The 14017-nt window shown below is 56.1% G+C and overlaps 4 protein-coding genes across 4 annotated transcripts; 3 read left to right on the plus strand and 1 right to left on the minus strand.

Moving 5' to 3' along the window:
- Positions 1-71: 71 nt before the first annotated feature.
- Positions 72-5115, plus strand: N657DRAFT_672018 (ARM repeat-containing protein). Its single transcript, XM_062795614.1, has 2 exons — positions 72-1291; positions 1354-5115. The coding sequence occupies exons 1-2, from the start codon at positions 315-317 to the stop codon at positions 4748-4750; spliced, it is 4374 nt and encodes a 1457-aa protein (XP_062647793.1). The 5' UTR covers positions 72-314; the 3' UTR covers positions 4751-5115.
- Positions 5116-5263: 148 nt separating this feature from the next.
- On the plus strand, positions 5264-7526 carry N657DRAFT_656319 (uncharacterized protein; the record flags this gene model as incomplete). Its single annotated transcript, XM_062794689.1, has 11 exons — positions 5264-5316; positions 5416-5597; positions 5696-5778; positions 5864-6278; positions 6341-6500; positions 6563-6713; positions 6765-6830; positions 6889-6997; positions 7064-7279; positions 7339-7418; positions 7488-7526. The coding sequence occupies 11 exons, from the start codon at positions 5264-5266 to the stop codon at positions 7524-7526; spliced, it is 1554 nt and encodes a 517-aa protein (XP_062647794.1).
- A 278-nt stretch (positions 7527-7804) lies between these two features.
- Positions 7805-10018, plus strand: N657DRAFT_439025 (DEAD-domain-containing protein). Its single transcript, XM_062787372.1, has 2 exons — positions 7805-8353; positions 8451-10018. Exons 1-2 carry the CDS (start codon positions 8238-8240, stop codon positions 9844-9846), a joined length of 1512 nt encoding a protein of 503 aa, XP_062647795.1. The 5' UTR covers positions 7805-8237; the 3' UTR covers positions 9847-10018.
- A 1583-nt stretch (positions 10019-11601) lies between these two features.
- Positions 11602-12993, minus strand: N657DRAFT_664103 (uncharacterized protein; the record flags this gene model as incomplete). The annotated part of the gene is made up of 1 exon (XM_062795219.1): positions 11602-12993. The coding sequence occupies one exon, from the start codon at positions 12991-12993 to the stop codon at positions 11602-11604; it is 1392 nt and encodes a 463-aa protein (XP_062647796.1).
- Between the last annotated feature and the right edge of the window lie 1024 nt (positions 12994-14017).

Below are 14017 nucleotides of genomic sequence, written 5' to 3' on the forward strand. Positions count from 1 at the left end.
ACAGGCCACCTCCCGCGTACGGCTCGTCGCGATAGTGGTGGAACTGGAACCCAGTTGCTCAACACCAAACCCCACCAGCACATGGCCACACCTGTAATTACCAGGCAACTCTCCGCATCCAGGGAGAGATTGAACGCGCACGCGACTCGACCTGACCACGTATCGTGTGCAATGGCGGTTCTCAAGATCTGATATTGTTGTTTCAAGGCCACAGCGATTCATGTGTCGAACGAAGGGCCAACCGGCGGATCGAATCGAATGCAAAGACTGGCACAGTTGACAAGAGCGTCGAGAGCGTCAAGCGTGGACGGCAAATGGCCGGGCCATCCACCATGCTGAGCTCTTCGGCGACGCCCACCCAGAGGTCCTATGTCCCGCCCCAGCAGCAACAGCAGCAGCTACAACAACAGCAATCCGGAACCCTTGCGCCTTCGCGACCAAGCTTCGAGCGCGATGGTCTGCAGCCCCCTGCTCCCAATGGGGGCCGCAATCTCTCCGCCTCGGCCGTGAGCTTTGCCTCGCGCGGGCCGTCGCTCAACCCGTCGCTCAACCCGTCGCCCCTGCCAGGCAGCTTCAGCTCCGATCTCCGCAGTCAGATGAACCTCTCCCGTGCCGGCTCACGACTCGACATGTTTCCGGCCCTTGAAAAGCTGGACGAGGACGATAGCCCGACCCATGAGAAGATGCTCGCACACCTGCGCGACGCTCTCAGCCGTGAGATGAAGATCAAGGAGGGCAGCGAAAATATGTTGGAAGCGCTAAACTCTAAGAAGGCAAAGCAAACCAAGGAGCAGCGGCAGAGGGTCGAGGCCGAGCTGAACTCTTCCAACCTGCGCATCAAGGAGCTGCGCCAGAAGATCACAGACGCCCAGCGCGTGAGGGCAGCGCCAACGACACCGACGAGGACAAGGGCAGACGGCCTGTTCCCCGGCGCCAATGGCTTGCGCTCTCCTCCCAGCGCTTCCCGCAGCGGAGCAGGGTCCGATATGGACGAGCCTGCCGAGTCACCAACCTTTGCCCTCACCGAACTTCTGCAGGCCCTGGAATTGGCTGGCATGGCCCCGGACTACTACGTTTCGAGGGCAAACAGTCTGGTCGACCTCTTCAAGCGCCACCCCACGCTCAAGTATGACTTGGTGTGGTCCGTGTTTGGTCTCCGGATGCAAGCCATGCTCTTGAGTGAGAGCCGCGAGGTTGTTGCCGCAGGGTACAGGATGATACGATACGCCATTTCGGATATCAACTCTCTCCGAAATATCCGTTCCCTCAACACTGATTATCTCGTCACCTGGTAGGTTTTACTTTCATTTTCGATAGTTGGCCCTGAAACCTGGAAAAGCTAAGTCATGGCAGGTCCCTGATCAAGGACCGCAAATCAGACGTCGAACGTGAGCAGGCCCTTAAATTCGTGCGCGCCTTTCTTGATGTCAAAGATGGTGTCCGCGAGATATCAAGAGCCGTCGTCCGCTCGATAGCTGCGGCGGCAGAGGAACCCGAGGAGAGACTGCGACCCATCTGCATTGAGACTTTGGCTGAGATTCTGGTCCGCGACCCCCAGCTGTTGATCGCTTCCGGGGGCATGGCTGCTCTACACGAAGCGCTGGCAGATGGCTCATACAAGGCGTCAGAAAGCCTAACGGCTGCCTTCCTCTACCTTCTGGACACGCCGGATCGGCGCAAATACCTGCGTCCTGGAAACGAGTTGGAGATTCTCTTTACCGCCTTTACCGACGAGCTGTCGTCCAACGAGCGGTTTCTGAAGCAAAGCATCAAAGCTGTGGCTTCGGCCTTGAGGACATGGTCCGGGCTTATGAGCTTGGCCATGTACAATTTCCGTGCCATCAAGTCCATGATAACCAGCATGGTCGTGCAAACCGGGCCCATCCGGGACTCAATCATGGATCTCATCTTCTCCCTTCTTCGGATTAAGCCCCCAGCCTGGGCAACCTCGTTCCTGGCCGGCCGGCGACTCACCACGTACGGGCGAGTTGCAAACCTCAAGTCAACGACTGGCAAGGGCTCTCAGCCAGAATTGGAAGAAGATGGGGGGGAACAAAACTTCGTTGAGCACTACACCGCGCTCCTGCTTGCCGTTTTTATCAAGTCGGGTGTTTTGCCGGCACTCCTCAAGCTCACCCAGGACAACGAGAGCCCAACGATGAAGCGAAAGTCCACTTTGTTGATAGGAGAGGTACTAAAGCTGTCGAGTCATTTGCTTCCGCCCTCTTGGAGCGGCGAGCTGCAGCTGCTCCCAGATTTATTCATTTCTGCGGCCAGGCTCAGAGACGAAAACCACTTCTCTGCCACCGGCGTGGTCTACCAGATCAGCAGCGTCAGCAAGACGTTGTACAGATCGTCGCCGTCAGGCTACCTCCCTTCGGCCCACCAGAATATGGATCAAGGTGCCCTCGACGAGCACCCAAAAGCCAACACGGCCGTCAGCTTTGACGAAGGGACGTTTCGCCAGCTCATCCTCGAGTCAAACGTACTCAGCAGTTCCAACTACAACAAGTGGAATTGGGATGTGATCCTCAGGCTCATCGAAGGACCGCTGACTAGCGGAAAAAGGCTGGAAGAGGCCATCAAGGCGTCCAAGTTCATTAAACGGATCATGAGCTTCTACCGCCCATTCAAGTACAAGTTCTCGGAAATAAAGAGTTCAAGAAACACGCAGAAGTACGTGCGGACGGGGTGTGCCCTGATGCACGCGCTACTTCAAAGCCCCGAGGGCGTTAAGTATTTGTCCGACAACAAGCTGCTGCGCCAGATTGCCGAGTGCCTGGCTCAGTGCGACCCGACGAGCGGGCTGACGGCTCAGGACCCTATGTTCTCCAAGGACCGTCTCGCCGACACCCTTTGCGGCGGGTACTTTCCGATGCTCGGCATCCTAAGCGGGGATGCAAAGGGAATGCAAATGCTAGACAGATGGCGCATCTTCAACATGATGTACCGCATTCTCGATCTGAAACAGCGGCCGGATCTCATCAAGCTCATGCTCGCCAATTTCGACTACTCCCTCCAGGGTCACCCTAGAGTGCTTTTATCGAAGGCCTTGACGGCTGGGACGAAGGACATCAGAATCTATGCGACAAACGCCGTGAGGAAGTTTGCCACGCACCCACGGATGGGTGCTCAGGGCCAGGAGGCCAGCGACTCAAAGTGGGCCATCCAACTGCTTGTGACGCAGCTGTACGATCCTGATGTTGAAGTGTGTGCAACCGCCGTCAAGATACTCGAGAAGGCGTGCAACACAAAGAACCATCTCGAGTACATTGTCGAATGCCGGCCGGCGCTGGATCACCTGGGCGAGATAGGCGCTCCTCTGCTCCTGCGCTTCCTTTCGACGTCGATTGGCTATCACTATCTTGACGGGCTGGACTACATCAGCAACGAGATGGACGACTGGTTTCTGGGTCGGAACGACTCCTACGTCAGTGTCATCGAGGCCAGTCTAGCACGCTCGTTCATGGAGCAACAAGACGACCACACGAACCGGAGCAGCGTCTTTGACGACGAGCAGGAGATGGAGGCCGACAGCCACGTGCCGCCGCACTTCTACCGGGAGCTCACCCGCACCGAAGAAGGGTGCAAGCTACTCAGCGACAAGGGCCACTTTGACGAATTCGCCGCCACCATCCGCGAGTACGGCATGCAGTCAGACGATCCGGAAATGATGGTCAAGGTCAAAGGGTGTCTCTGGGCGGTAGGCAACGTCGGATCCATGGAGCTCGGCGCGCCGTTTCTGGAGTCGTGTGACGTGGTGGAGCAGATCGTCAAGATTGCCCAGAGCCACGAGGTCATGAGCCTGCGGGGGACCGCGTTTTTTGTGCTCGGCCTCATCTCGCGTTCCATCCACGGCCTCGAGATCCTCTCGGAAAACGGCTGGGACGCGAACACAAACATCCTAGGCCACTCCCTGGGTCTGTGCATCCCCTCGGACCTCGGACAGCTATTCTCCCTCCAGCCTTGGCAACACACCCCCGTGACCGCCATCGAACTGCCCGACAGCCAAAAGACGGAGACGGCCAAGCTACCGACTATGCCCTCGCGCCCGCGCTCCGAGTCGCTCATCAAAGCCCTGCAGGAAGCTGAAGAAGAAAACGCCGGCGGCGGCACATCATCAGACGGCTACAGCGGCCCATCACGCGTCGAACGAGTTCAATTGGACCCGGACCCTACCAACCACCGCATTCTGGAACTGGTCGTCGACATGTCCAACATGGTATTGTACCGGCGGGCGCGCAACGAGCTGATGCAGATTAAGACGCAGAAGAAGGCGGCCGGATTCGCGCAGCCGAGGCTTTTCCGAAAGGTCATGTCGCTGTTGGAGTGTCATCATTATAGGCTGGCGGATCGGAACATGATTGTGGGGTTGTTTGATAAGAATGTTTTGAGGGCGGTGGTGTATGGGGAAGACGAGAGTTCGGCGAGTGAAGATGGGAGTGAGGAGGAGGAAAGTGGGGAGGAGGAGGAGGAGGGACGGCAGGGGTTGGCTGTGCGTGGTGTGAGGGAGGAGAAAAGTGAGAGTGAGGAGGATGAGGATGAGGATGGCGGCGACGACCACCACCACCACAATCACGCCCACGACAATGATGATGAGGACGAGGAAGAGGAGGACGAGGAGGACGAAGACGATGGGGACCAGGATGGGGAGAGCTCCAGCGATGAGCAGCGGACGGAGCGGCAGAGGAGTGTGAGCGACCCGGCGGATGTCAAGAGGCGCGGGGTGATACGAGGTTTTGGTCGGTAGCGGTGCAACGACCGTCATGATATGGTTTCCTCTCGTTCTTTGGGTATTCATGACAGGTGGTGTGTAGCACGGAGTTGCAGCTTGAGGCACGAGCCGGTGTTGGTTGTATTTCTACAAAAATGGGAGGCAGCTTGGGGGAAGTGTCCATGGGCAGCAGGGCGGTCATGGTTATGGGGGCTTGCATATAGGGGCTGGTGGCCGGGTTTGGTTGTTGAGGCGTTTCAAACAGCTCATTTCGCCGGGGATTTCGCGTGGATCTGTATACTACTGAAGCTCCCCGTCGAGGCCAGGAGGTGGGATGCTCAATTGGAGGCTTTATTAAAGCGATTGAAAGTGACCGTCCCGTTCGCAAAGGTTACTTGGTTTTCCAACCCCACTGTGTCCCCGCTCCGACAACGTCCGGTTCCTTCTCATTAACTGCTGATGACTCCACCTCAAGAGGCATTTCATTCACAACTCGATCTCATTAGTATCGTGAGTGACACTAGCAGCAGAACACGGCAATCCTTCCAAATGGCCCCAGGAAGAGTCCTGGTGATTGCCGGCTCTGATAGCTCGGGCGGAGCGTACGTTGTCCACTTTGAGGTTTTACACTTGCCATTGCTCGGTTTCATTATACGTGATGAATGTCTGACTTTGCTGAGACTTACATGATGTCCTCACAGCGGCCTCGAGGCGGACCAAAAAGTTATTGCTGCCCATGGCTGCTATGCCATGACGGCCACGACGGCCCTCACTGCGCAAAATACCAAAGGCGTTTACGGTATCCACCTCGTGCCGCCTGAGTTCCTCAGGAAACAGATCGACGCCGTCATTGAGGATGTGGGGGTTGACGTTGTCAAGACGGGTGAGCCCCCTCCCCCTTTCCTAACATTCTGGCACATCCCGTCCGGTATACATATGTACCTTACGGATAGATAACTGATTTCATCCACCTACCCAAAGGCATGCTCGCCTCAGCCGAAACAATCGAAACCATCGCCAACGCTCTCACACACCACAACCCCAAAACGGTCGTCATCGATCCGGTCAGTCAGCCGCCCTTCCCTCTTCTACCACTCTACTTCCCCTTCCGGGAAAAACCAGACTAACTCGACGTCTTCATTAATGAAGGTGATGATAGCAACAACAGGTGCCCGCCTCCTCCCGCCCGAGGCCCTCGACGTCCTGCTCGCTCGCCTGCTGCCTCTGGCCACCATTGTCACGCCCAACGTGCCCGAAGCGCTGCTCCTGCTCAGCAAGGCCGATCCCGGGTTTGGGGTGGACGCTGTGCGCAAGGTGGGCGACCTCGAGACGGTCGCGCGTGCGATACGCAGGCTGGGGCCGAAGTGGGTTCTGGTCAAGGGCGGGCATTGCCCGTTCCGGAGAGACGGGACTGCTGCCGAGACGGCGGCGGAGAGGGAGCTGGTCGTTGACGTGCTCGTTGGCGGGGGCGAGGATGGGGGACAGGGAGAGGAGGTAGTGGTCAGGCTGGAGTCGGGGTACTGCGATTCGAGGCACACGCATGGGACCGGGTGCTCTTTGGCTTGTGAGTTCTGCCGTTTCCTTTCCCTTTCTCTCTGAAATGCTGAGCTGTTTGTCGGCTGGCAGCGGCGATTGCATCGAACCTCGCAAAGGGAATGGACATGCCTTCGGCGGTGAGGGCTGGGTGCAGATATGTCCAGGCTGGCATCAAGGCTGCGCCAGGGCTAGGGGGAGGCAACGGGCCGTTGAACCACTTTCACTCGGTCTATACCCTTCCGTTCTCGCCGTATGAAGGATCCTCTTCTTCTTATCCTTTGCACGTTTGCAGTTGTAGCTGATCCTGCCCAGAGGCCATTTCATCGACTACCTCTTGGAGCGACCCGATGTCGCCCCTGTGTGGGAGAGGTTCGTCAACCACCCGTTTGTGTTGGCCATGGGCGACGGAACACTGCCCATCGAGTCCTTCAAGGGGTACCTGATCCAGGACTATCTCTACCTGGTATGTAGTGTGCCCTTTACACGCTGAGGCGTTTTTCTGATGTTGTTACAGGTCCATTTCGCTCGAGCAAACGCACTCGCCTCGTACAAAGCCAGCTCCATGAAGGACATCGCTGCGGTATGTGTACCAACCACTGCTGGTATGGGCAACTGATCTGACTCGCGGCACTTGACAGTCTGCCGCCATTGTTACCCACATTTTCCGAGAGATGGAGCTACACATCGGCTACTGCGGAGGGTTTGGCATCTCCAGGGACGAGATGGAGAAGACCGAAGAGAAAGAAGGTGAACAGACGCCTTCTCACCTGAGCTTTCCCATGGCCAGCAGCACAGCCAACTGACGCTCCACAGCCTGCACCGCATACACAAGGTACGTCCTCGACATCGGCCAGTCTCAAGACTGGCTGGGCCTGCAAGTCGCCATGGCGCCCTGCCTCCTCGGGTACGGCGCCATCGCCAAGATGCTGCACGCCGACCCCCGATCCAAGAGGGAGGAGAACCTGTATTGGACGTGGATTGAAAACTATGTGGCCGACGACTATACCACGGCTGTCAAGACGGGCTCCGGTGAGTGGGATTGTGCAAGTCCAACGCAGCGGAGCGAGGCGGCTGATTCCGGACAAAAGAACTGCTAGAAAGACATGCAGTGCTCCAGAGCCCCCCGCGAATAGAGGAATTGGTCAAAGTGTTTATCCACGCTACAAAGGTAAGTCCAACCAAAGTGTCGCCTTTCAGCAAAGACATGCATGCGGTTGGATGCTGACGGCAGATGCAGATGGAGATCGCGTTCTGGGAAATGTACAGTTCAAAATGAGGAGTTGAGACTTGCCTTGAAGCCAAAGCAACTTTACGTCGGCATTGGCACGACATAGAGAGAATGGTGGACACTGGCACTTGTGTATCTTCAAGTTTGACATAGTTGCATGGGCAACGCAACGATTGTCTGTGGAAGGATGCTTGGCAGGTGCTGGTTGACTTCGTAACTGAGACAGTGGAACTGGCCCAAGCTTGATGTGACTACCCCACTGCCAAGACTTTTTATCCTTATCGGACCCTGGCCACTGAAAGGGTGCCTGCTGAAAAACAAAATTTTCGGGCGGCCGCTGCAAATCTACGCTCAGCAAAAGTCCCAGGAGGCGACTGACTTCCTCTTCCATCATTCCTCTCTTACAAAAAGGTTTTCGCTTGACGGAAACTTGCATCCTCCATCTCCTCACCTTTGTCTGTCTGTCAAGACTTTGCCCATCGCAGGTGCAATCCGCTCATTTATTCCGAGCGCAGTAATATTTTTCTGATCACACTGCGACGCATTCCTGCCTCGCTTCTCTGTGATCACATCGGCACTTCTTCCCTCGGAATCCATCACATCAACCACCTCCTCTAGCGCGCATTCATCGGCTTTCCATCAGCCAAACAAGCAGCGCGTGTTTCGTGCCCGACTACTCGACTTTCCATCGCGAAACAGCTGTTTTCGCGTCACCGGCATTTTCAGCAAACTCGACACCGCGTCACTTTAACAGCAACCATGTCTTCCTACGGCGGCGGTTACAGCTCCCGCGGTGGCGGCGGCGGATACTCCGGCGGTTATGATCGCAACGGTGGAGGCGGTGGAGGTTATTCCAACGGCTATTCGGGCTCTGGGTATGTCTGACTTGTCTCGTTTGTTCTTTGTTTTTTTCCGCTGCCAGCCACTATCACCTGCTTTGATTGTCAAATGCTAAGTCTCATCTTGCGACAGTGGATCTAACGGTTACTCCGGCGGTGGCGGTGGCTACGGCGGCGGCTATGGTGGTGGAAGCTATGGAAGCGGTGGCGGCAGCTACGGTGGTGGTGGATATGGCGGCGGTAGTGGCGATCGGATGTCCAACCTCGGTGCCGGCTTGCAGAAGCAGAACTGGGACTTGTCCACACTTCCCAAGTTTGAGAAGTCGTTTTACCAGGAGCATCCCAACGTCACCGCCCGCTCCCAAGCCGAGGTCGACAAGTTCCGCCGCGATCATGCCATCACGGTCCATGGCCGCGATGTCCCCAAGCCCGTTGAGACCTTCGACGAGGCTGGTTTCCCCCGCTATGTCATGGACGAAGTCAAGGCCCAGGGCTTCTCCGCGCCGACCGCCATCCAAGCCCAAGGTTGGCCCATGGCGCTCTCTGGACGCGACGTCGTCGGTATTGCCGAGACGGGTTCCGGCAAGACTCTGACATACTGTCTCCCCGCCATCGTCCACATAAACGCTCAGCCTCTTCTCGCTCCCGGCGACGGTCCGATTGTCCTGGTTCTCGCTCCCACTCGCGAGCTGGCTGTGCAGATTCAGCAGGAAATCACAAAGTTTGGCAAGTCGTCAAGGATCCGCAACACTTGCGTCTATGGTGGTGTCCCCAAGGGCCCTCAAATCCGCGACCTTCAGCGCGGCGTTGAGGTAGTTATTGCCACGCCCGGCCGCTTGATCGATATGCTCGAGTCCGGCAAGACCAATCTTCGCCGTGTTACCTATCTGGTTCTCGATGAGGCCGACCGCATGCTCGACATGGGTTTTGAGCCCCAGATTCGCAAGATTATCAGTCAGATCCGTCCCGACCGTCAGACTTGCATGTGGTCTGCTACTTGGCCCAAGGAGGTCCGCGCCTTGGCCTCGGACTTCCAGACCGATTTCATTCAAGTCAACATCGGTTCCATGGATTTGTCTGCCAACCATCGCATCACCCAGATCGTTGAGGTCGTCAATGAGAGCGAGAAGCGCGACAAGATGATTAAGCACCTCGAGAAGATCATGGAGGGCAAGGATAACGAAAATAAAGTCCTGATTTTCACGGGCACCAAGCGTGTCGCCGACGACATCACACGCTTCCTTCGCCAGGACGGCTGGCCTGCTCTCTCGATTCACGGCGACAAGCAGCAGAACGAGCGCGACTGGGTCTTGGATCAGTTTAAGACCGGCAAGAGCCCCATCATGGTTGCCACTGACGTCGCGTCGCGCGGTATTGGTATGTGTTCCCGACCCCAACCCCACACCCCCTACCCCCCCCCCTCTTGGGCAACCTTCCAGCATCGAAGTGTGCTGTGCTTTACTCTTGCGTCTAGGGGCTTTCTTGATTGCGCGAACTTGCCTGACCTTGTGTCTACATGGTCCTTCTGAGCCGAGTCTTGGATTCGTGACGTAGCGGAGACACTGCTCTCAATGCTACGCCGTAATTCTTCTTGTCTTGTACCCATTTGGTCTGCCGTGGTACAAGCGTGGAGGAGGCATCTCTTGACCCTGATCAAGCTTGTCTCCCAAGATTCCCGAAAGGCCCGAGGACCTGGAGCTTAACATCTCCCACCGGCATTTGACCGCAACGGACAGCCCGCCTGCCAAGGAGAAGTACAGCCATCATGGATCACGAAACATACTTAGCTATCCCGTGTCATCCGCCATGCGTTCATGCTGGAACGTTGCTTGCACTCGTCAAGCTGCTTGCCGTTGCTAACCATTTCCCTGTTTCAAAAGATGTGCGCAACATTACTCACGTGCTCAACTATGACTACCCCAACAACTCGGAGGATTACATCCACCGTATTGGTAGAACTGGACGTGCCGGCGCCAAAGGCACGGCCATCACCTTCTTCACCACTGACAGTAGGTTTCCTCCACTGCCTCACGCCCCAGTTTGTTGGTTTTGAACGGCTAAGCTGACATACACATAGATGCCAAGCAGGCTCGGGACCTGGTGAATGTTCTCCAGGAGGCTAAGCAGCACATTGACCCCCGTCTGGCCGAGATGGCTCGGTATTCTGGTGGAGGTGGGAGCAGTCGTTACGGCGGCTACCGTGGCCGCGGCGGTGGTGGGTTCCGTGGCGGTAAGTGTGTAGCTGTCCGTTCTTTCGACTATGAGAGTATGTGCTGACCAGCTTCTGTAGGACGTTCGCAAGGCGCTAATGTCGGTGGTGCCAACGCCATGCCCATTGGCAGACCTCGGTGGTAGACAAGCGCTCCGGCTTAGGCGCGACGAAATACCTGCTTGTCGCAACAAGCGGCAGGCCGTCACCAAGATCATCTCGGGATTGTTTTCGCGAGCTGGTGACATCCCACATCCGCGGACGGACATCATGGCGTTTTGCGTAGAGGTTCGGTTTTAGAGATCGGTTTACGTGGCTAAAGTACCACCGGTTGTTGTCGGTTTTATGTCCCTACTTACTCAGGCTGGGATGGGTTGTGGCTCCTTCCTTGCATCCGTTGCGGGTCCTGATCTTCGATGCGAGAGTTGAGGAGGGTCTCATTGGGCGCTCGCGACTTGAAGAGCTTACACACAGGATCTTCCCCCTCTCGCACCATCGACTCCCGGGTCGAGTATTCATCGGCTGGTTGTCACCCCGAGACCACGGCCTTCTCCCGGCCGATGGTTGGGTGGAGACGAGGATGATTCGAGGTCTATATGACATGTCTACTAGTTTTCATTCCTTCTTTTTATTTTTGGGTTTCTTATCAAAATCATGGGTTTCAGTCGTGGATTTATGGGGTAGGGTTTTCTCGTCCTTTCAGCCCCCGCCCGATGATAGATGAGAGAGTCAGATGAGTTCTCCCAGTGATGACGGGGCAGATGTTTATGTACCTAATTTCGGAAAAAAAAAGCGAATACCAACTTTGATAGAAAGCTGAAATATTTGATATTCCCGTGTGACCATGTCATCGTCCGTGCAGGTGTTGTGAGGACCTGTCTTAACTCGCCTGCCGTTTTCAAGAAGCTACAATGTTTGTTTAGACTCGCTCAGAGCGCAAGTGGTGTTTCTTCATCTGAAAGCAAGCGACGGGGACAGCATGCCTGAGTTGGCCGGCGGTGTGATGGTTTATCTGCCTCGGAATCAAAGGACTTGAACGTCGAGCGCTGCGTACTCCCAACGTCCCAGATACCCCCTAGTCCCTAAAAGAAATCAACCCTTTCTCACGACCTTTCTCATCGAGCTCGACCACCACAGGCTGCTCGTCCTCATCCTCATCGCTGTCAGGCACCTGTACGTCGTCGTCATCATCCTTTCCCCGTCCCGGCCGACGAGAATGGCTACCGCCCCTCAGGTCCCAACCGCGCCGCCACAACCACGTCTCCAGCTCCTCAAACGCCTGGCCAACCGCCTCCTGCTCCGGCCTCCTGGCCGCGCTTCCCCCCAGCCCCTGTAGCACTTGGGTCAGCCGCCGCCCGTACTCGACCAGCGCCTCGCGGAGCTTCTCCCTGTTCCGTGGCTTGTACTGGAAAATAGGCCTGTCCCTGCTCGGGCCGTCCGCTGCGGCGTGGTCACCACCGCCACCGCCGAGGTGGTGGTGATCGGCTGCGTCTGCTTGGGCGGCTTTCGAAGAAGAAGCTGATGATGAGGATGAGCCGACGTAGTTCTCGTTGTAGAAGAGCTGGGCGTGGAGGATCTGGAGGAGGTCCCGGGTGAGACGGGGGTGGGAGACGGCGAGGTTGTAAGCGCGGAGGATCATCTTGAGGGTTAGGTTCCACCACTGATCGAGGCAGGCGGGGCTGCCGAGGTGCGTGCCGGTTAGTAAGGTGAACTGCAGCTCGGCGAGTATGTCTTGCTCGGAGAATGATGATGATTGGTTGCTGTTATCGGTGGTGTTGGCGAGTAAGGCTTGGATCCGAGCTGAGGTGTCGACGACGCGGGATTTCAGGGAGCCACTGAGATCGAGGACTTGGAGATCGCGGAAGTCTTGGGTGAAGAGAAAGGTTGACTCGCCGCGGTGCGTGTCTCTGGCAGAATCCATCGAGTCGACGAGGTATTCGCTGACGTCTCGTTTCCCGGTGATTCTGCTGAGAGAATGGTTGGATATGGCGCTAGTCAGGGCGTTCCAGAGTGCTGTTGGAGACCGAGCCCAGCTGGGAAGTGTGTTGTTCAATGGCGTCAAGGGCTTGCCTCGATGAGCGTGCAGAGTGTACGGATGTAAAGCCAGAGGTGCAGATTCCGCACTATGCTTTTGGAATACCTCGGACTGGCTCGGTTCTTGCAGCACCTCATTGTAGACGTCCCATTCCTTGATTCGAACCATTCCTTGGCTCCCTGTCACGAACCAATATCCGCAGCGGGAGACACCGTCCGGTTGCTGGACCCAGAGAAGATGGACGCCAGGTGGAATATCACAGAAGCCTGAAAGGCTCTTGCTCGTTGTCATTGCCATGGCGTCAAGTCCAATGATGAAGTTGTCGGGTAGTCCCAGGGTCCTGAACACGTCTCCATTCTCGAGGCAGCCCGGAAGAGAGGCATTACCGAGCGCCCTCTGGTGGCCTGAGGACTTTGGATTTGATGTATGCATTGATATGGGTCTCATTGCTGGCTTGCTAGTCATGAATATCTGGCTCAAGCGCCGTCTTCGTATGATGCTGCAGCCAACATGCACATCGGCTTCAGATTTTCAGGCTTAAGATCTTCTGACCCGCAAATCAGAGTCGACTTGCAATCAAGTAGGGTCGTGGGGTAGCTGCCCGTTGGTATTCCGGCGTGTTGCTGTCCGTTGTCGGTTACTTTTCGACGTCTGGGTCGTTTTCTTCCGGGTTCAGGCACGTGTCACTCTTGAATGTCGGTTTTGATGCTGTAGTTACTATCCGTAGAACGGACGTTCCGCTGCACGCCTCCTGTTGCCGAAGCCGCGGTTGTTAGCCACACCTTACCTTAGCTGCGATATATGATACAATTCCAAGTGGAAAACCGAAATATACAAATTCAAGTTATGCTGGATGGGGGACGTTTCTTGTTTGGCGGTACCGCCCAGATTCTTTCAGAAACTTCTCAGGCTCCCTCCAGACACGGGAAGCACTGTGCGAGGTTCTATGTGCACACCTTCTGTTGCCTCCCAGCCCTCTGCATGATACCCGCATCTGGATCGAAGAGTCGTGGAATCTTCCATCGGCTGCCGGAGTGACAGAGTCTCAGGACAGAGCCCCTAGCTTCGTTTTGTGTTACCGTGCTATTGGGCTGATACAAAGACCGAAGGTATCATACTCTCTGAACCTGCCTGCCATCTTAGGTATTGAATGTGTACTGCCCCACCTCTACTGTGCGTCTTGGCAAAGGGTACTGTACCACAGCTCGCATCCCATCCTGCACAATTCAATGTTAGCGTCTTTGCTTTCATTATTTCGAAACACCGCGCATGAGCTGCATATGCACCACGGATCAGGGCAGCGGCTTGACGGGGCTAAAGAGAAAGTCGCGGTAAAGTACTCACGCCTATCCATTGCGAATGATCATGTTAATAATGATACTGCATCGCAGCATCTTCATGGTTGTCCCTTTTAGTCAACGGCCGGTTGCTTCAACGCCTTGTATCGATTCATGTT

The sequence above is a fragment of the Parathielavia appendiculata genome (genome assembly GCF_033297405.1).
Source record: "Parathielavia appendiculata strain CBS 731.68 unplaced genomic scaffold N657scaffold_6, whole genome shotgun sequence".
In the NCBI taxonomy this organism is placed as follows: domain Eukaryota; kingdom Fungi; phylum Ascomycota; class Sordariomycetes; order Sordariales; family Chaetomiaceae; genus Parathielavia; species Parathielavia appendiculata.

Coding starts and splice junctions, on each gene's coding strand:
- N657DRAFT_439025 (XM_062787372.1), top strand. CDS start 8,238: ATGTCTTCCTACGGCGGCGGTTACAGCTCCCGCGGTGGCGGCGGCGGA. Junction 8,354..8,450: donor AACGGCTATTCGGGCTCTGG/GTATGTCTGACT, acceptor ATCTTGCGACAG/TGGATCTAACGGTTACTCCG.
- N657DRAFT_672018 (XM_062795614.1), top strand. CDS start 315: ATGGCCGGGCCATCCACCATGCTGAGCTCTTCGGCGACGCCCACCCAG. Junction 1,292..1,353: donor ACTGATTATCTCGTCACCTG/GTAGGTTTTACT, acceptor AAGTCATGGCAG/GTCCCTGATCAAGGACCGCA.